General features: G+C 54.8%; 1 protein-coding gene across 8 annotated transcripts in view; it reads right to left on the bottom strand.

The window, feature by feature from the left end:
* Window positions 1–147: 147 nt before the first annotated feature.
* The window catches only part of IKBKE (inhibitor of nuclear factor kappa B kinase subunit epsilon), a 29,762-nt gene continuing 10,541 nt past the window's right edge, over window positions 148–19,368 (bottom strand). For 5 of the 8 annotated variants that reach the window (XM_030302931.1, XM_030302932.1, XM_030302933.1 and 2 more), the window contains 15 exons: window positions 19,124–19,234; window positions 18,629–18,808; window positions 17,823–18,019; window positions 17,010–17,074; window positions 16,837–16,928; window positions 16,623–16,709; window positions 12,755–12,830; window positions 12,520–12,632; window positions 10,066–10,142; window positions 7,460–7,499; window positions 6,588–6,689; window positions 5,285–5,381; window positions 4,430–4,542; window positions 4,180–4,251; window positions 1,642–2,486 (listed from right to left, as the gene is read on the bottom strand). In XM_030302931.1, coding sequence (XP_030158791.1) covers window positions 2,453–2,486; window positions 4,180–4,251; window positions 4,430–4,542; window positions 5,285–5,381; window positions 6,588–6,689; window positions 7,460–7,499; window positions 10,066–10,142; window positions 12,520–12,632; window positions 12,755–12,830; window positions 16,623–16,709; window positions 16,837–16,928; window positions 17,010–17,074; window positions 17,823–18,019; window positions 18,629–18,808; window positions 19,124–19,234 — 1,456 coding nt within the window. In that variant the 3' untranslated portion in view covers window positions 1,642–2,452. Of the gene's footprint in view, window positions 982–1,641; window positions 2,487–4,179; window positions 4,252–4,429; window positions 4,543–5,284; window positions 5,382–6,587; window positions 6,690–7,459; window positions 7,500–10,065; window positions 10,143–12,519; window positions 12,633–12,754; window positions 12,831–16,622; window positions 16,710–16,836; window positions 16,929–17,009; window positions 17,075–17,822; window positions 18,020–18,628; window positions 18,809–19,123; window positions 19,235–19,368 lie in introns of those variants that run through there. The other 3 variants (XR_003965992.1, XM_030302934.1, XM_030302936.1) reach the window with 3 other exon arrangements.

Below are 19,368 nucleotides of genomic sequence, written 5' to 3'. Positions count from 1 at the left end.
TCCTTCCCTGACCTAACCGCGGTCCCCTGTGATGACGGTGACGTAATGCCACACTTGAGCTGTGTGTTCCTACTCTCCTCATGATACTGAGATGCCTCCCCCATCAAGGTGAACTCCTCCGGGAGCAGGTGAGGCATCGTAGTCACCTGTGTGGTTTTGGTACCCATAACCGGGCCTGGCACAGTACGGGGTGTTCGGTTCATGCCTGAGGAACCGAGTGGGCTCATTTTAAGTGTCGTGTTAGGAATCACTACAGAGGACAGAAAGGGGAGTTTAAGAGGTCTTCAGACACCTGAGGATCTTACACCATTCTGAATCTGGGCCTTGGTCCAGTTCCTCGCACAGAATCAGAAGTTCTGCAGGATTTTAAATCAGGGGAGGCGTCCACGTCCCAGCACAGGAACAGACTGGAGCCTTTGAGCATGTCCTCTGCTGGGCTCTGCTCATGAGATCACAGAGCCTGGATCATATCATGTCTCAAAAATCCACACTTGGCTTTCAGGGATCCCCTGGCTCTTCTGCTGAGCTCCACCAAGCATATGTGATCCAGAGGCAGCCACAGCTGCCAGGGAAAATCCATGCTGGGACTTCCCTACAAGGCCGTTGATGAGCCAGAAGTGTCAGCCTGAACTTCACGCAGGCAGAGCAGACCAGGCGTGCCCAGGGCCCAGGGCCGTGGAGAGGCAGCAGCTGGTTCCAGGGGCCCCAGACTCTGAGCCCATTGGGTATAGATGACCCCATGGACGCCACCCCCCCGAATGGCATACGTGAAGCCACTTAGGCCTGAGGCAAGCAGCCCCTCGGTGCCCCTCCCCTGGGTCTTTAGAGGGTGCTGGTCTTTTCCATAGAGAAGCAGCATGGACGGTATCAGAATGCAGGACCCAGGTCTCCTCACTTCTGCCCTGCTGGGTCATTAGGCAGGGTAGCCTCTGAGGACATGGAGGTTTCGTGAAGACGGGCAGGAAAGATTTCTGGGGTGATCTAGAGTCAAGCATAGTGTTGTTTTCATGCTTCATGCACAAATGGAGCCTCCCACGCATCTCCCTCCCCTCATGGGGCTACTTGACTGCGTTCTCCCCCACCCCCTAGGCTAGGTGGGTAGCCGAGTTCTGCTTAAGGGAAGGCTGGATGTAGTGCGGGGAAAGACTGCGTTTGTACAAGTCTGAGTGCCCAGGCACCATTCTAGCTTCTAGGCAAAATGAGGGAATACTCAAAATGGTCCACAGAAGTGCTTAAGCTCGATATTTAGGACACAGCCTAGGTTTTGAACAGTGGTGGGGAATGGGGGTGGGGGAGGAGTAGGCACTTAGATGGTGGATTTGAGTTGGTGGGGGAGAGAGATATCCTTTCTCCCCAAGTCCCAGGCCCCCTATAAGTCCCCCCCCCCCAAATGACTGGGGGCAGGAGAAGGAATGGGCAGGCAAGCCCTCCCAGCAGGATGCCATCTTCCTCGGACTTTTCCCTAAAATTAGGGCCCATTTAGGGGAAAGGCAGGGATCAGGAAGTGACCAGTCCCGCCTCCATTTCCCAGTCCTTGTCCTCACAGATCCCCACCCACCGCCTGCTGGGATGTCAAGCACACACATAGCCAAGAGCCTTCCCCTGCCTCACAGACACAGCCCAGCGAGAGCCACTCAGAAGTAGAGAAAAAGAAGGCCACGCCACATTTATTCCACTTCTTCAAGGTGCAGGCCTCTTATCTCCTTTGGGCACTGGGCTTACGGGCCTGTGCTCACTGTTGACAGTGGCTGGCTGCGTCTCCCAGAGCCCGGCAGTGCCTCGGGCAGAATGAGGAGGGCAAGGGTCCCCGGGGACCTAGCACCTGGCCTTGACCACCCATTTTCTCAACCCTGCCAGGCTCTGCCAGACCAAGAGTAGAGGCAAAATCAGGCTCTGGAATGCCTGGGGCTGAGGGTGGGGAGCCCCAGAAATCGTAGGAGGGGGGAGGGTTGTATGTTCCCTGGGAAACCCCTTAAGAGGAAGGAAGACTGAAATTAGGTCGCTTGACCTAGCATCCTAGGGGAACCCCTGGAGGCCTCCTCTTCTGTTCCCTGAGAAGTGAAGCCCCGTAAACCAGAAGAGGTGGGTGGGCAGATCGATGGGAGTGATCTGAGTCTCTTCTCCCCCCAGGCGGCCTGCCAGCTTTAGCCACACAGGCCCAGGAGACGGAGGAGCCGTACCTGAGCCTGTGTCAGAGAGACACAAAGTTCAGCCCAGGCAGTGGGGCCTGATGGAGATGGCCTGGCACCCCAGGTCCTACTGTGCTGCTTCCGGCAGAGAGGCAGTGGAAGGTAATGCTGGTGACATCTCCCAGCTGTTGGCCGGGAGAGAGGTAGGCTGATGAGATGGGACCAGACATCATCCTGTGTTAGGTCCCGCACTGCAGGCAGGAGAGTGGGCTTTGAATGATTCTAATGCTTCAGGATGTCGTGCACCCCATGGAGCTCGGACCTCAGGAGTCAGGGGCCGACGGGGGCCTACTTAACCTGTAAGGAAAGCTACCAGTTAGCTTCCCCCACCTAGGCAGAGAAGCCTGCAGCCTGTAACCCGGGACCCAACACACTCAACTTTCAGGAACACCCAGCCATTTTATCCTGAGCTGTCCCCTCGTCGTGTCTTTGACCCCCAACTCTGGTCCTCATCCCTGACTACACTTTAGAATCCCCTGGGGAGTTTATAAAATCCCCAACCTCCTGCGGCACCAGAGTCTCTGGAGGCAAGACCTGGGAGCCACTCTCTTCAAAGCTCCCCTGGTGAATCCAGTGTGGCCAAAGGTCAGGAGCAGCTGAGGTGGGGAGAGGAATTCAAGTTGTTTCTGTAGGCTCTTTGGCTACAGCTCTGCATAAGGAAGTGAAAATTCACTAAAGTTTTGAGTTATCTGTAAATAAACTCCATATCACAGCAAGAAAAATTTATGTCAACACTAAAATTGGAACTTCCTGCCCACGAGGGCCGCTTGGGAAAGAATTCCGCCCCACCCCCCCTCCTTGCAGGGGTTTAAGAGGATGGATTCTCCCCTCGCTGGGATGGGTCAGGGAGGAGCTCCCTCCTCAGCCCAAGGACCCTGAAAGTCGGGAAAACCGCAAGTTCTGCTCCTGGCTCCCCAGCGCCCAACACTTGCCATTTAGTGAGCCCTTTCCTCTGTGCCCCTCCTCCCCAGCACATGGTGTCTCTCATCCTGCTTAGGCCACCACCAGGGAGGGGCACCATTCATTCCTATTTCACAGGGGAGGGAACCGAAGCTGAAAGCAGGACAAATCTCCCAGGTTCATGCACTTTGTACAGAGCAGCCAGGAGTCAGGTCCTGTTGGAATTTCTGCAGATTCTTTCCGCTGCGCCCCAGTTGTCCCGTGGGGAAGCGACAGACTAGGCTGATGGGAAGGGTGTGGGGTGTGCGCGCACATGCACAAGTGTGTATGTATGTAAACAGGCACTCTGACCTTCAGGGCAAGGACCATCCTCGATGCCGAGATTAGGTCCCCCCTTCTCCTTGGTATTAAAAATGTGCTTTATACAAGCAGGACTACTAGATGGCAGGGCTTTTTCCCTTTCAAATGCGCTTACTTGGATATGTGAGAAGTTGGTCAGTCTGTTATTCCCCAGCTCTCTTTTGTGAATGTCACTGGTGCAAAATACCCAAAAGTCTGAGCCCTGCTGCACCCCCTGTGGTTCACCTTGCCCCCCACCCTGGGGAGGGGACCCTAACAGGAGGTGATCCAGAGTCTCTGAGGCTGGGCCCGCAGCCTGGCGTCCCTGGGAACATGTGCACAAAGACGGAGCCCGACAGGGCCGGAGAAAGGCCTCGGGCAGTTAACCCACGTTCTGTGCTGCGGTTTCCTGGTGTGGGACATGGACAGCAGGACTCTATGGATGGTTGTGGAGGCTGAAGGGCTCAGTCTGGGGCAGGCATCAGGCAGAGTCCACATTCTCAGGGAGCAGGATGTGGCCACAAACGCACGTGCTTCCGAGTCCCCCTGTCTGACTTGATTGAGGCTCACGTCCTCAAGACTCTAGTGAAAGCCTACACCTCACAAAGATGGCGACCCACCTAAGGACAAGGCCAAAGCTCCAACGTGACTGGAAAAGGGACACCTGTCATCAAACCTGCATGGGCAGGCACAGGGACCCAAGGGTGGCTTGAGAAGCTGCCCGTCCCCACACACACTGGGAGCTCCTTACCCTTCAATGATGCGGTTGTTGTCCTGAAGGTCGAAGGCCAGCAGCTTCACCTCCTCGCAGAGCTCCTGCATGCTGTCCAAGGCAGAGGGCAGAGAGGCGGCTGTGGCTGAGGCCCAGCTGCCCGCCTGACACCTTCCCCAGGAAGCCCGCCACCCAGACTCTGTTGATTCCTGCCTCCCAGGCCTGAGGCAGAACCCCTCCCCCACTATTCCCTTCCACACACACTTCCCCTCTTCTCTCCAGCACTTACTGCAGAACCAGGTCTGTCAGTGCAGGGCTGGGGTGGGGAGCTGTGGGGGGTGCTGAGACCTGAGCCCCCATTGTTCTGTCCTGAAGGAGCTGGTGAGATAACTGGTCAAGGATCTGAAGGGAAAGCCACACTTTAGTCAGGAGGGGGGGCCAGCAGGTGTGTTTCTTTGTAAGGGAGGTGTGAGTAAGGGTAAGAAAAGGGTGACAAAATGGCTCCCAGCCTGCATCCCTGGGGCACCCAGAATGCCCAAGCCTTTCCCACAAGCTCCTGCTTCCCACCCTGGGAGCACGGCTGACACAGCCACCCTCCCTCGACTGTGCTTGGATTTAACGGTCCAGACTGTCCAGTTCTCCTCTGGGTCCAGCCCACAACGCCATGGCCCAGCCCAAGCCAGGAGCTCCAGAGAAGGGGCAGGGCAGCCCAGCCAGCCTCTGAAGGGATGAGGCTGGCTACAGGTGCCACGGGCTGGGGACCAGAGAAGCAGCCTTCCCAGAGCTGCCTGTGTGAGGGTCTCTTCCCAGAGAGCAGACTAAAAGACCACAGAGAGTTCACGTGGCCTCTCTCAGGAGTAGCCTGGACACTTCCTGGCTCCACGGGGCCCGAGGAAAATGTCCAGAGTTCTGGAAGCTGTCTGTGCAGTGACCTTCAGTCTCAGATCACCAGGAAGTGCCTTCCCTTCCCTCTGTCCCCACCTCAGGGCACATTTGTATGTTAGAGACCTCCAACCCCACAAAGTGCTTGGGCTTGGTTGAAGGCAGCCCTGCCCAAAGGCAGGGGAATGGCCCCGTGGCCCCAGGGTGCCGGATTGACCTGGCTTCCTCTCGGCAGCCCCGGTGCCCCCTGAAGATCTCGCACCTTGCTGAGGCTCTCCTGGGCTCCCTGGGCTTCTGTGTTAAAGGCAGCCACAGAACAGCTGACCATACGCAAGTGGATCCTGGTCTCGTGCACCTCCCTGGAGACAGCAGGTAAGAAATCAGAGCTGGGTTTGCTCGTTCTGACAGGGGCCCATCCAGCCGCCCTTTGGGTCACCACACAGACACGGGGAGAGGCTTTCCAGACAGCGGAGGATGGAGATGATGGGTCCTGGCATCTGCCCCCCTCACTGCCTCTTGCCAGGTGCGCCCTCACCTGTCACGGAGGGCACTTCTGACTGAGACTGTTGAGGGTCCGAGCAGAACCACGGCGGGAGTGCACAACCACATGTGGCTGGGCCCACCATGCCAGTGAGGACGAGCTCGGGGCCAGGTCAGGCTCCAGACAGACAGAGGAAGCCCACCCCAGGGCACTTGCTACGGAACGGCCCCATTTCCAGAGCAAATCAAGGTCAGGACTCTTTTACGAATTCTCTTTTTCTCTAAGTGGAGGGAGTGGGCAGGACCATTTTCCCCACTGCACAAAAAGGAAACCAACCCAAGGACAGATAAACCTGTCCTTGGGTTGATTCTCACCCCTGCCTACACATTACAATTACCTGGAGGCGCTTTTAAAGTGCTGACTTGCAAGCCTGACCTCAGACCAATTAAATCAGAATTTGGGGTGGGGTGGGGTGGGGTGGGGTGGGGGGGTGGAGGAGGAGCTGTGTTCTAATGTGAGGATGGGTGTCAGCCCCATAACAAGCCCACAGGTCATACGGGCCTGGGAACCTGCCCTCTCTTCTCAGGAGGGGCCGGTATTCCCACAGGCAGGGGAAGGAGGGAGGGACTCATCCGAGAAGGGAAAACCCAGAACTCCTACAGGGGGCCGTCTGAGAGGGTTCTATTCAAGGGCCGCATCCCACTTCTCCCCAGAGGGGGGGCTTCCCAACACAACCACCTGGAAACATGGAAAGAAGCCAGAGTTTCCAGGCAGTCATACCCACAGACTAGTCTTTGCTACTTACTAGCTGTGTGGTATTGAGAATGAGACCTGTGCCCTGAGCCTCAGTTTCCTCATCTGTGAAGTGGGGTGAGCGTGTGTACTGCATAGGGTAGATGTTGTGGGATTAAATAAGCTAACGTACAGAAATCACCCAGGTGCACAAAAAAACCCCTCATGTTCTGGTCTTTGTGCCTTTACTCCCACCTCCCCTCAGTTAGGGCTCTGCAAGCCCGAAGGGCCAGGCTCAGAAGGGCCCTGGGGGTCCACGAGCTCAGCTCAGTGGGGAGGGTCCGACTGTTACCTCATCCACTTGCCGTGCGTGACTAGAGACGTCTGGTACTTCTGCACGCACTTCTCCTGGAATACCTGCAGGAGCCTTTTGGCTAAATGACCGAAATTCACCCTGAAAAGACAGAGAGACCCCCAGGCACAGAGATAAGCAACGAGAGGCACCCGTGCACAAGGGCAGCATCCCTCAGTGTCCACCGCCTCAAGGCCCACGGCAGGGCTGCCTGTCCCAACAAGCAGGAAATGATGCTTGCACACACGAACTGTGGAGATCGGAGTGGCTGGAACACACGACCCAGCAACAGAGAGATGTGGGGGAAGGACAAGGGGGCCTCAGAGAACACACATGCTCACAGGCTCAGTCCTCACAGGGGAGACGAGATGGTTCTGGAGAGACTGAGAGACCGTGTGTGTGTGTGTGTGTGTGTGTGTGTGAGGGTTAGGGACGGGTGTAGAGCTGGGGGAGTAAGTCTACAAATAACCACTGAAGTCAGGGAGGGTCTCCTGCAAGAGGAGAGTCCAGCATACAGAGGAGCAGAGAGCAGTGTGAGGGAACGCTCCGGCAGAGGTCAGAAGCCGGAAGCGGTAAGCGGGGAGTCAGTGAGGGCAACTAGGAATGGAAATATTCCAAACAGTCTTGTTCATACTAGAAATAAACCCAGTTACATCAAGACTGCTTCAGGGAAACCTCCCTCTGAGTCAGCTACACGATCTCCCTCCCCTGACCCCAGATAACCTGCCCCCACATACAGTTACCCGCTTTTCTTCTGCCTAAGCTACGGCCCGGATCAGAGCCCTCCACCCCATCCGGTCAGGGACAGAGTATCGCTCCCGGCGACACCCACCCTCCCGCTCACCCACCTGCCAGGGGCACGGGCCACTCACTTATCCAGCTTGTGAATCTGCTCCTCGTTGTAGCCGAGGCCTGAGGGAAACAGACAGGAATGGTGTCGCCTGTTTAATTAGTCAACGAAACGGAATGCCACAAGGGTCTGGGGACAACTACAAAGATGAAGGCAGCTCAGCCTGGGCCCTCAAGAGCTCAGTGGAGCCAGAAAGGTCAGGAGTGAAACAAACAGCCAGGAAAGGGTGGGGGGGGGGGGGGGGGGGAGGGGCAGGCATGAAGCTGCAGAGAAATTGCCGTAAGGCTCCTGGGGCTGGGGGTGGAGAGATGATACTTGGGGATACTTTCAGGCGGGATGTGGTGGATGAGGACCTTGAAGGACGCGTGGTCAGCCCCAGCTCCTCCTCCAAGGTCATCCAAGACCCCTCCGGAGTGGCTGATGCCTGCAGTCTGTGGGCCCCATTCCTGACCATTCGAGCTGCAGGCAGAGCCAGCTGGGCTCTGCAGCAAGGGGCCGGATAAGCCGGGCCACCACCCTGTGCCTCGCCTTCATTCTCTACCTGCCCCCTTCTTGGACCAGCCACTTTTGCCAGAAGAGCTGGTTTTCGCCGCCTTGGCCACCTCCTGCCAATGCTCACCGCGCTAGGGAGATGCTGCCCCCTCCTGGGCTTCGAGGGAATGGGCCTCCTGGGGGTGACCTGACGCGGGAGTTTTGCCTTGCTGCCCCCTCCCGGTTCCCTAATGGCAGAACCCCCTCCCTTTGTCCTGGGCCCTGCTCTCAGCTCTCTGAGCACTTGTGAAGTCCCAGCTCCACGTCCCAGCCCAGCCTCCTGGTAGCAGGAGGTGGTGGGCAAGTGACCTCATCTCATCGAGTGGGCTTCCTCATCCATCGTCTGTAACACCAGGACGGGTGTGAGGAGAGAGACAAAACCAGGCAGCATATTTCGGAATGGCCTCTTTCAACACTCCAGGGGGTAGCAGTCAAGGGTTATTCTTCCTTTCATTTTTAATTTTCATAAAGGACTCTTGCAGACCCATGGAAACAAAACTCTTCGAGGTTGTAAAGCGGGGTGGTTAGAAGTGTCCAGACCTGGATTGCTTGGGCTATTTAGTCTCCCAGGGTCTTGGTTTCCTCACCTATAACTAGGGGAGAGTAATGGTGCCTAGCGAAGTGCTCAGAAGGGTAGTGATGCTAGGATGATGGAATCCCAGTGACGAAGGCAGAAAAGCCTCCGAGGTTCTCCTGAAATCACAGCAAGGAGGCCAGCTAGGCGTCAGGAACAGGAGAGTCTCAGTTTCCCCATCTCCTGTGCTGCTCCCCTACCCCCTCCACGGCCAGACCCAGAGGCAGGACTGAGGCTCCCACGGAGACAAGATCATCCGGATCTGTATGTCTGAGTCGGCAGCCACGAGACACAGGTGGTTACTGAGCACCTGCCGAGTGGCTAGTATAACCGAGGAACTGAATTTTATTTTAATGTAACTAATTCAATTAATCAACATCTTAAAGCTGGAGCAGTGTAAAATATTGTTTTCCCATGGAACACAGCTCTATGGCTTTGGTGAGATGACAGCTCACCTGCCAAAAAATTAGCTTCTGAACAGAGATGTGCTGTGAGTGTCAAAGACACCAGGATTGTGAGGACTTAGCAAGTGCCAAAAAAAAAAAAGAGGTAAAATATCTTTTTTAGCAATTTGGCTTATGTTGATTACATGCTGAAATGACAATTTGGACACATTGGGTTAAATAAAATATATCATGAAAATTAATTTCACCTGTTTGTTTTTACTTTTTAAATTCTGGCACGTAGAGAACTCAAAGTTAGGTATGTTGCTGGCATCACATTTCTATGGGTCAGTGCTTTTTAGATAATTCTAGGGATGGAGGAGAACTTGACACTCAAGACCAAGGCCTTCACACATCGGGAGATGCTTGCTACGTGGGTGGAGAGGGAGAGGGTTGGCTCCTGGTGTGTTAGTCCCCTAACCCCAAGAGTCAACTGAGGTCTCCCAGGCCCCCAGGTCCACAACCCTCCCCTAGGTTCCATCCTACCCTGTCCCATGATGGCAGTCATCTTGGGCAAGCAGCTGCCCATCCCTGAGCCTGTAAATGAGCTGCCCCCATCCAGAGGGTCTTTGTGCAGATGAGTAGATAACACAGGCTAAGTAGTTGGCCCAGTGACTACATGACATTTCTTCAGATCCTCCCTTATCTGGGAAACCTGGCTGTTTTAATGAGCCAAAGACACAGCAGGTAGGGAAACATTCCTTAAACTGTAAAGTGCCCTGCAGAAGTGAGGGGTCTCTTTCAAAGGCCACCTCTCCCATAGCAGCCAGGCTCCAGCCAGCTGAGTCCCCCACCCATGCCATCTAAGCCTCTTACATGGCGATAGGTACAGGCTTCACGTCCCTCAGTTCACAGAGGGACACGGCCTAGACCAGCTGCACCCCAGCTGGCCTCACATGCACCATCCACATAGGGGCCTCCAGCGGCAACACCGGTGCTGTATTGAGAGAGAGCCGGATAAGCAGAGGGAAGGAAGGAAGGAAGGAAGGAAGGAAGGAAGGAAGGAAGGAAGGAAGGAAGAAGGGAGAGATGGGAGAGAAGAGAGAGAGCAGGGAGGAGTTCACTCTCCCCTTGGCTCACCTGGCCTCATTCTGGATTTCTTGAACTGTTTGTAGATGAGGTTCATCTTGTCCAAACAGCACTGAATCTGCTGGATGCTGTGGGCAGGAGACAGGGACCAGGCAATGGGAGAATCCAACGGCACAGAGGAAAGGGTGAGGGGGCAGTTGGCATGGCCGGTGGGGGGTGGGGGGCTGGGGTAGCGGAGGAGCTGCCTGCCTGAGGAAGGAGCCTCATTGCCACAGTTTTGGGGGCTAGTCTGGAAATGAGGGTGACCTTCCTGTCCCTAAGCTTGTTTGAAGTGCCTTGGGGACGGCCCGCCACCTCTCATTCCCATGCTTATTCCTTCTCTCGCTGCCTCTCTCTCTCTCTTTCTCTCTCTCACACACACACACACACACACACACACACGCACGCACATACGCACACAAGGTATTGAGTAAGACATAAGAGAGACAAAAAGCCAAGGGGGACAGGCCACAGAATGGCCTTTGCTATACTAGAAGGCTTGAGAACAGAATCCAGGAAGGACCCTGAGAGCCTGAGAGCCTGGCAGTGCCTGGGGTAGATGGGAGAGGAGCAGAAATCTCTCTTCCAGTCGCCTGGGAAGAATAAAAACATTGCCCTCTTGGTATATTCAACGCCTGGCACACAGAAGGTGCTTAAATAATGAATCAACAATCCCTGTCTAAAATGAGAATGAATCCAAGGGTCCTCAGTCTTGCCTGGAGGCAGGGGAATGAGGGAGATGACCTCCCAAGGACCTTCACCTCCTAGGGCTTAAGGTCATTATTGTTTCTTCCTTCCCCCTTTCAGGCTGGATACAAACACTTTGTTTGAGACGTTAGTGTGTGTGTGTGTGTGTGTGTGTGTGTGTGTGTGTGTGTTGTGGGGGGAGAGGTGCTCTTCCTCACCCTCAGGCCTGTTTAGCTCCACTTCCTTCCCGAAGTCCCTCCCAGTGACCCCATCTCAGCTATTTCTGGAGCTGGACTCTGGGCAGGGCCCAAGCGGGTTCCCAGGGCTCTGTGGGTCACCTGCCTTTTGGAGAACCTGGGGTGAACAAGACCTCACCACCAGTTTTTAGCCAAAAGACTTGGGCTAGATACGGTCTTCTGATTTTATTTATTTATTTATAAAAAAATTTTTTTTCAACGTTTATTTATTTTGGGGACAGAGAGAGACAGAGCATGAACGGGGGAGGGGCAGAGAGAGAGGGAGACACAGAATCGGAAACAGGCTCCAGGCTCTGAGCCATCAGCCCAGAGCCTGACGCGGGGCTCGAACTCACGGACTGAGAGATCGTGACCTGGCTGAAGTCGGACGCTTAACCGGCTGTGCCACCCAGGCGCCCCTCGGTCTTCTGATTTTAGAAAGGTAATTCAGTTACATAGGCTGTATTGTGGAAGAACCCGAGTGAGGCCTGGCTCAGCATCCCTTGTGAGATACACCCCGAGTTCAGAGAACTGTAAGAATGCTCAGTGTAGGGGCGCCTGGGTGGCTCAGTCGGTTAAACGGCCGACTTCCGCCCAGGTCATGATCTCGCGGTCCGTGAGTTCGAGCCCCGCATCGGGCTCTGTGCTGACGGCTCAGAGCCTGGAGCCTGTTTCAGATTCTGTGTCTCCCTCTCTCTGACCCTCCCCCGTTCATGCTTTGTCTCTCTCTGTCTCAAAAATAAATAAACATTAAAAAAAAAAAAAAAAAAGAATGCTCAGTGTAGGTGGGATAAAAGAGACTCATGCCAGCTGAGGTCAGGTTTTGCAACCAAAACAAACCAAACCCAAACAAAACAAACCCTACCGCTTTCAGAACTCTTTGATTTTGGAATTGAGGGCCTGGGTTACAGATCCGTGTAGGCACTGAGTGACTGATCAGGACGGAGCCACATGCACCAGGCTGCGGGGGTGGGGGGGGGGGGGGCTTTTCACGTTTGTTGAAAGACAGAATGAGGCTGTAAGTCCTTGATGTAGGCCAAGACCATGGGTCTGGAGGTAGGCAAACCTGAGCTGAAATGCCACCACCGTCACGTGTCATTGACCGGCTGTGACCCAGGGCACATTAACCTCCCTGAGTGAGCTTCTGCATCTACCAAAGCAGCGTGCTAGCGGTATTGTTATTTTGAGGATTAAATGAGACGCTACAAATAGGAGCGCCAACCCAGGGAATGAGCAGAGCAAGGGTTCACAATAGAAATGGAACAAAATTATTCTTTTATTTAGACCCAGTGCACCTGCGAGGATTTCTAATTTGCTCTCTGAACTCCCAGAGGGGTGTGGGACCCCAGATCCTTTTCTACTTCTGGCCAGTCTCAGGGGACGGTCTTGTACATTCTTGGATCCCACGCCACTACCCCATGCCCCAGCACCCTTGCCGAGATAAGGGAGAAAGCGGATTGATTCCTAAAAAGGCTACTGGACCTTCTGAGCTGTGCACCCCTGCCCCCACCCCCACCCAACCAGAAAGGAAAATCCCACAGACCTTCTGTCCGCATGTACCTGATCCCGGTTCTTCATCAGCTCAGAGCTCAGGTTGCTTAGGCTCATCTGGGTCTCTGTGATATCGTGGGCATATCTGGAGAGGGCCTCAGCCAACTGGAGGAGAAGAAAACAAAGGGCAGACCCCCAGAGGGTCCTCAGCTTGGGGTGCTGGTGGCAGCCTGACTTCCCCCCAAACTCTGCGCTTGACAGTCCGCCCACCCCCCGGCCTCACTCACAGCCCGCAGCTTGGACCTCAGCTCTGTGACTCTCTTCAGTTCCTGCATTTCAGGCATCCCAGCCACACTGCTGAACCTCCAGGGAAGGACAGAGAAAGGACATGTCTGGGGGATTGGGAGGCAGAGCTCCATGACCGCATGCTGAGTATGACATCTTTGGGGCAGCCTTGCTGGCTTCTGGGGTATCTGGGGAGTTCTGTGTTCGGATCAGAGGAACCGACTTCAAGAGGCCCCTACTCACCAAAGTCGTACCATTGCTGAGCACTGCAAAGAATCAAGATTGAGGTGGATGGAAACAACGTGAATCTATGAAAATTCAGAGTCCATGAAGCAAGGCGACTGTTAATGAACTCCTTACTAGGAATATTTACAACTAAAGGAAAAACTGAATTTTCTTCCCAGTAGATACTGTATTTCATGATAACCGATAGCTTACTAATAAGGGGAAGCTAGATTGCATAGAATACTAGCCAACAGTATTCCAGGACCTTGTATTATTAGCATCGTGTTGCCCCCAGTGAAATTATTTGTTTGGGGATGGTGTTAAAACAAATGATTCATGATTAAGGCACGGACACTTGTGTTCTGCCAAAGTAACAGCACACTGGTTCTTTCACAGGGAAAATGTGACCGCACAATAGAGGAATTAGCCTGTCCCCACCCAACGAGGGGAAGATATGAAGTGTGCTCAGTGTCACTAGGACATATTTCGGCAAAAAAATGTTCCACTTGAGTCCATCCAGGCTTCAGAACTCAGTTTATATAAAATGCTGGGAAAGAGGGAAAAAACCAAAGGGTATCGTGAGGAAGCACTAGGCAAGTCCAGAAAGTGGGACAATGGGTGTTGTCCCTCCAACATGCTGGTGTCATGAAGGGGGAGGGGAGAGGCAGTCTGTCTTGATGAAAATAGATTTAAGGAGCATAACAACTAAACACAAAGTGTGGTCTTGGATTGGATCCTGGTTTGGACAAAACCAGCTAGAAAAGTAAAGCAGGGGGCTACTTAGGGAACGTTGATTATAGATGGCTTTAGATGAGATGAAAATGTATTGGCATGGGGTTGGAGAGTTCATTAGCTGAGAAAAGCAAGTTCTAGAAGAGCAAGTACTATAAAATCTCATGTTGGTGAATATATATATTTTAAACACATAGAGTAGAAAACTACCTAGAAGGACGTGCACTACTCATGTGTGACAGCCTAGCCCTGGGTGATAGGACATAGCACTTTTATTTCATGCTTGCTTATCTGTATTCTCCAACTTTCTACAATTAGCATATACTATTTCGATCACGATAATGCTCAGGGGAAAAGAATCCTGTGCTTTGGCTTGGGAATGGCGAGGGTACGGAAAGCAGAGGGGAGAGAATTAGGAATGACGCGGAAGCCTCATGAGGGTAGGGGTGCCGCCCACTTTGTTCACCATTGTATCTCCAGTGCGGGGCAAAGTGCTCAGCACACAATGGTTCCTCAATACATGGTTGTTGAATGAATTAGTGAATGTACAAATGGATTTCAGGGTGTGGAATAATTGTTGGCAGAAGAGGAGGAGGCCGACCTGGTCCAGCTGGGCAAGGAGTCAGGGCAGACGGGTGTGAGTGCTACTCGTAGGTGCCACCTTGCCTGTCTTGCATGATCTGGGCTCAGTCACTGCAGCTCTCCAAGACTCAGGTTCTTCATGCACATAATGGGGAGATAAATCTCCTTCCTGCTGCCCAGTAGAGTGTTCGTGGGCATCAAACAGGACCTCAGAGCTAGAGCTCTTGGCTAGAGAGCATGGACACACATTTTTGGTGGTGGGCGTGGGGGAAGCACTGGGACTCCCGGAGCAAGTCCTGGCTGCCTGAACGGGGCCACGGCATGGCAGCGGCTGCCAAAGACGACCAGGGAGCTTCGGGACACAGGCAATGACACTCTGCCATGGAGCCTGGCTTCGAAAGCCCGTCCTGGGGAGCCCGAGGCAGGAGGAGTGTGCTGTGGGAGAGGTGAGCAACCAGGATGGGCAATGGCAGCCACTTTATGCCTGGTGCTTGTTAAAGTACCCCAGACTCCAGAACCGACGGGTCGAAGGATGTTCAAAAAAGAATGGGATCACAAAGCGTCAGAGGCAGGAGGCCTCAGAGATCATCCAGTTCTCTCATTTTGAAAAAGGGGTAATAGTGGCTCAGGTGGGGAGAGATAACAGTGGCCTGAGGTCCCTAGTGAAGAGCGAGGACTGGCCCTCTGACTCTCTGCTCAGTGATCTTCCCGCTGTCTGTACTCCTCCTTGGTGGGAGGCTGAGATATGAAGCAGGCACTCCTGAGCCTGACTTCTCTACACACCAGGCCTCCAAGGGCCCTTGCAGCCAGAATGGGAAAAACAGCAGCCAGCAGACCCGGGGCTCCAGGCCCAGGGCTGGGCTGTCCCTTCTCCACAGTCCTCACAGTCCAGGGCAAGTGGGCAGACAAATACCATAAATCCTTTCTCTACACACTTCTTTCCTGTTCAAGAACCTACAATAGACCTCCACTGGCCATTTTATTGGGGTCCAATCTGCCAACTGGACCTTCTAGGACCTCCGTGCATTCTCTCCTCTCCTTTCCACTCCTCCACCCTGCTCTACCTTCACTCTGGGATATTTTCCATTTTTTTCCCATTTTGACTATGGCTTCAACAAACATCACCAGCATCCCTTCCCCAGTCTCTTCAATCACAACCCCCTTTTCTGTCCCTGCACAGGACCTCCCAACTCAAGGTATTCTCTTTCACTCTGGCCTTAAAAGCTTTACCTCTTCCAGGAAGACCTCCCCGATTGCCTTTCCCCATATCTAGTCTTTCTTTACCCAACCATCCTATCACCTGGGAAGAGCTACCTCCTGCAGGGGAATGTGGACCCCTCTGTGCATGGGGCCACATCTATCCCTGGACCCCCTTTCTATGCCCTGGACAGAGCTTTCAGGAGCAGTGCTGGTGCCCCTGCAGCCCCTTATCTCTACCAGCCAGGCCAGGGACTCTGTTCCTGACATCTAGAGACTCTCCTCTGCCTCCTCCCGCACCACTACCACCCTATCTGCCCCATCATCAGCATTGCTGCTGCCAAGCAAGGGAGCAGTGAGTCAACCCACTGCTGGGAAACTCCCGGGACCTTCCTGAGGATAAGGGCCAGGGGGTGTGAGGGGTGGGGATATCAGGCACGTTCACACAGTTTCTGCTCCTTGGTCATTACGTGTTTCCTTCTGGTGGGGAAGGCTTTCCTGGCCTGCAGAGCCCCCTTCTCTCAACTGTACCATAGCCCCCATGCCTTCCAAGATTCGGGGGGCTGTGCCCACGGCTCGGAAGTGCTCTGGCCAATGGAGTCCTCCTGCTTCTCATCTCCAGACTCTTCAGCTTGGTTCCCTCCTCCCCTTCTTCCCAGTCTCCTCACATCTGGCCCATCACCCCTAATTAGCCCAAGTCCGAGGAGCGGTGGGCATGGGGCCCCAAGGCAGGGCCGGGGGAGATGAAGAAGGTGAGGACAGAGACAGTAGGAAGAACGTGGAGGATGAGACCACCCGATCCCAGCTCTGTCAGGTCCAGGGGGATGCCGTGCTGCTCTGGGGCTTGGGACCTGCTGAAGAAGTGCCCCCATGGGCCCTTCCCCCCACCCCCTGCAGTGTCTGGGTGGCAGGGGAGGCATGCACAGTCACCTAGCAGTGTGGGGGATGAGGGACAGGGCAGGAGTGCCCCCTGCACGCCTGGATGGCAGGGAGGGCAAGAGCCCTGGGTGTGGGGAGGCAAGGGGCGTTGTTGGAAATATTGGGGGTGAAGAGCAGGCAGACAGAGAAGGGCTGAGGGGTCCGAGCCGGACTCACACCTGCAGCAGCCCACCCTGCCCTGGGTAGGACACCCACCTCTCGGTGCCCAGGCTGCTGCTGAGGAACAGCAGGGCCATCCGCGTGACCTCCAGCGTCCGCCTGCATGTGGCCTGGAGCATCTCCCTGCCGAGGGGTGCTGAGTCAGAGCTCTGTTCTCCCCGGGGACCGAGGGCACGGCACCCGCGGGAATGGCCCCCGGACCATGAGGCTCGCCCGCTTTGCCCTCCCCATCCACCCTCGGGGTACTTACACAAACCAGTACAGCCCCCGAAGCATTAGTTCCTGCCCGGCCAGCAGGGCCCGCGCCAGCCACAGGGCCTGGTAGCCAGCGCCCAACACGCTCTGAAACACACAGGAGGCAGCGGTAGGTTTCCCACCCGACCCCCTGCGCCACCCCTCCCTGCCCCCCGGGCTGCCTCTCACCTTGGCAGTGCTGTAATCTGCCTGCAGATCCACTTTGGGGAAGAACTTGGGGATGTCCTGAGCGGCTGCAGACAAAGGCCCTGTCTGAGGGGGTCTGGACGAATCCTAAGTTCCTCTTTCCTCATTCACCACGCACATCCACCCCCACCCCCTCTTCCATCTCTAGCTTCCCACCTCACACAGAGCGCCCCCCCCAACCCTGAATAAATGCACTTTATGTGCTCCTTTACAAGTGCAGTCTCTCACTGCCCCCTTATGTCCTCTTTGGAGAACTGCAGCCTTACATCCAAGGTCCCAGAAACAGCCAGAAGATGGGCTAAAACCACCCTCATGCCCAGGAGTCTCAAGGTTAATTCTCCTTTCCAGCATTGGAGACTCTGAGGAGGATGGGACCAGCATCATTCAAATGAGAAGGAATGATACTTTTTCTAGAACTTGGAAGACAAAGCTCTGGGCCCCTGACCACCTTTCCTTCTCTCCATCACCTTGGACTCCTGCTTCCTCCAACCCAAACTATCTGAGGCCTTCCCACCGATTGCAGAGATTGTGGAAACATATTAAATCCAGATCCCCCTGTTTCGACTGAAGTTTCTTTCACAGCTCCGTGGCCACTGCGAAGCCCAGGGAGGGAGGTCAAGCCACCTGCCTGAGTCACATGGCATTTTAGTCACATGGTGTAGAATTAGAGGCCAAATATCCCTTCTGCGCCCTTTGGGTGCAAGGAAACACCCACAGAAACATTAATCGATACCTTGGATCGTAAACCCTTGCCCCTCGTAGCAAAGAAGAGCCAGCCTGAGTGGCCCTACTCACGGTCCCTGAAGGCCAGCCCCTTGGGGGTCTCGCTGGCCATGCTGAATAGGGTCAGGGGGCTGCTTGCTGTCGTGTGGGCGATGTGCTGCGCTGAGAGGCTGGGCTCAAGGACACAGACGTGACCCTCAAAGAGGTACTCCTGATGCTGGGGGGCCACACTGGTCTGCTTGTACACGGCTTCCAGAAAGATGGCTACCCTAAACACACAAGGGAGTTGGGGGGAAAGGGGGAGGGTAGGAGGTGTCAGTAGTCAGGGTAGAGGTCCAGGGGACCCAAACCCCAGCTAAGTCCTTATCCATGGAGAAGGTCAGCTTTTCAAAGGGAGGGACCGGGTGACTTCCTCTCTTATCAAGGGTGGAGAGACAAAGGTTGGAGATCATGTCTTAGGGTGGATGGAGACAGTGGGAACAGAACACAGGAGCTCCAATACCCAGCCTCTACCTTTACACCCCTTTCCCGTAACCCTCCCAGTAAAATTCACCTAGTCCTATAAAATGCTCCAGAAATAAAGGGTTCAATGAGCAGTACTTTTGGAAAACACATTGCCAACACACACACACACGCATGCACACATGCACACAGGTACCCCTCAGATTTCTAATGCACATTACCATCGTAGAGATTGCTGAATCTGTGGAGTCTAACAGCAAGGAAGAACCGTTTTACTTTAACTTTGTGGAACTAGTATTTTCCAAACTAGGATTGGACCCAGAAGCTCTCCTATCTAAATAGCCCACACAATGCCGCCTGGGATACACCCTTCTGCTTGGGTAGAGAAGGTTCTCGGGCCTCCGCTGCTTACTCACGTGTTGTGGGCGTGGATGTAGACGTGGTGCAGGACCGCCTGGGACAGGGAGAAGACATGGACAACAACTCGCTGCAGGATGTCGCTGGTCTCCGCAAAGAACTGGTCGAAGCCCCAGCACTTGGCCTGCTCCACCTCCAGGATGTTGGCCAGGATGGGCACCAGCTGGCTCTGCAGCCCCCTGCGCCCCAGGACACGCAGACGGTCAGGAGGGCCCAGGTCCCAGACTTGTCCTCTTGGAGTAGGTAATAGGGCATTCCCTGAGAATGTCCCCAAGAGCTAGGACCAAGGCGGTGGGGCAGGGTGGGATGGGGAGGAAGAGCTGGAAGAACCCATTCCGGCATGAGGATGGAAACAGTGAGGTGGAAAGGGAAAGTCGTATGCCCCAGCTGACTGCATGCCAGGGGCCTCCGAGGTAGGGCGGGACTCTCAGCAGGGGTAGGTGACACCAGCCCAGACTCCAGTCTGTCTGCCCCTCCTGCAGGGCCCCACTCACATGGACAGCCGGCAGGTGATGGGGAGGGTGTAACTCCACTCCAGGGGCCCGTTCTCCCGCCTCTGAGTGCCTGCGATGGCCCCGGCCGGCTTCTCCGTGGTGATCCGGTACCTGGGGCGAGGCAGGACCAGGTCAGCGGGGCTCCTGGCCCATCACACTTCACGGGATGGCAAACTCAGCGTGGAGGGCTCGGAGCGTTGGTTCCCATCAGTCAGCCACTCCGAATTAGCTTGGAAACGGAATTT

Source organism: Lynx canadensis, chromosome F1 (genome assembly GCF_007474595.2).
Source record: "Lynx canadensis isolate LIC74 chromosome F1, mLynCan4.pri.v2, whole genome shotgun sequence".
Lineage (NCBI taxonomy): Eukaryota > Metazoa > Chordata > Mammalia > Carnivora > Felidae > Lynx > Lynx canadensis.
Note: the sequence above shows the minus strand (reverse complement) of the source record. Positions and strands in the feature narration are given on the sequence as shown.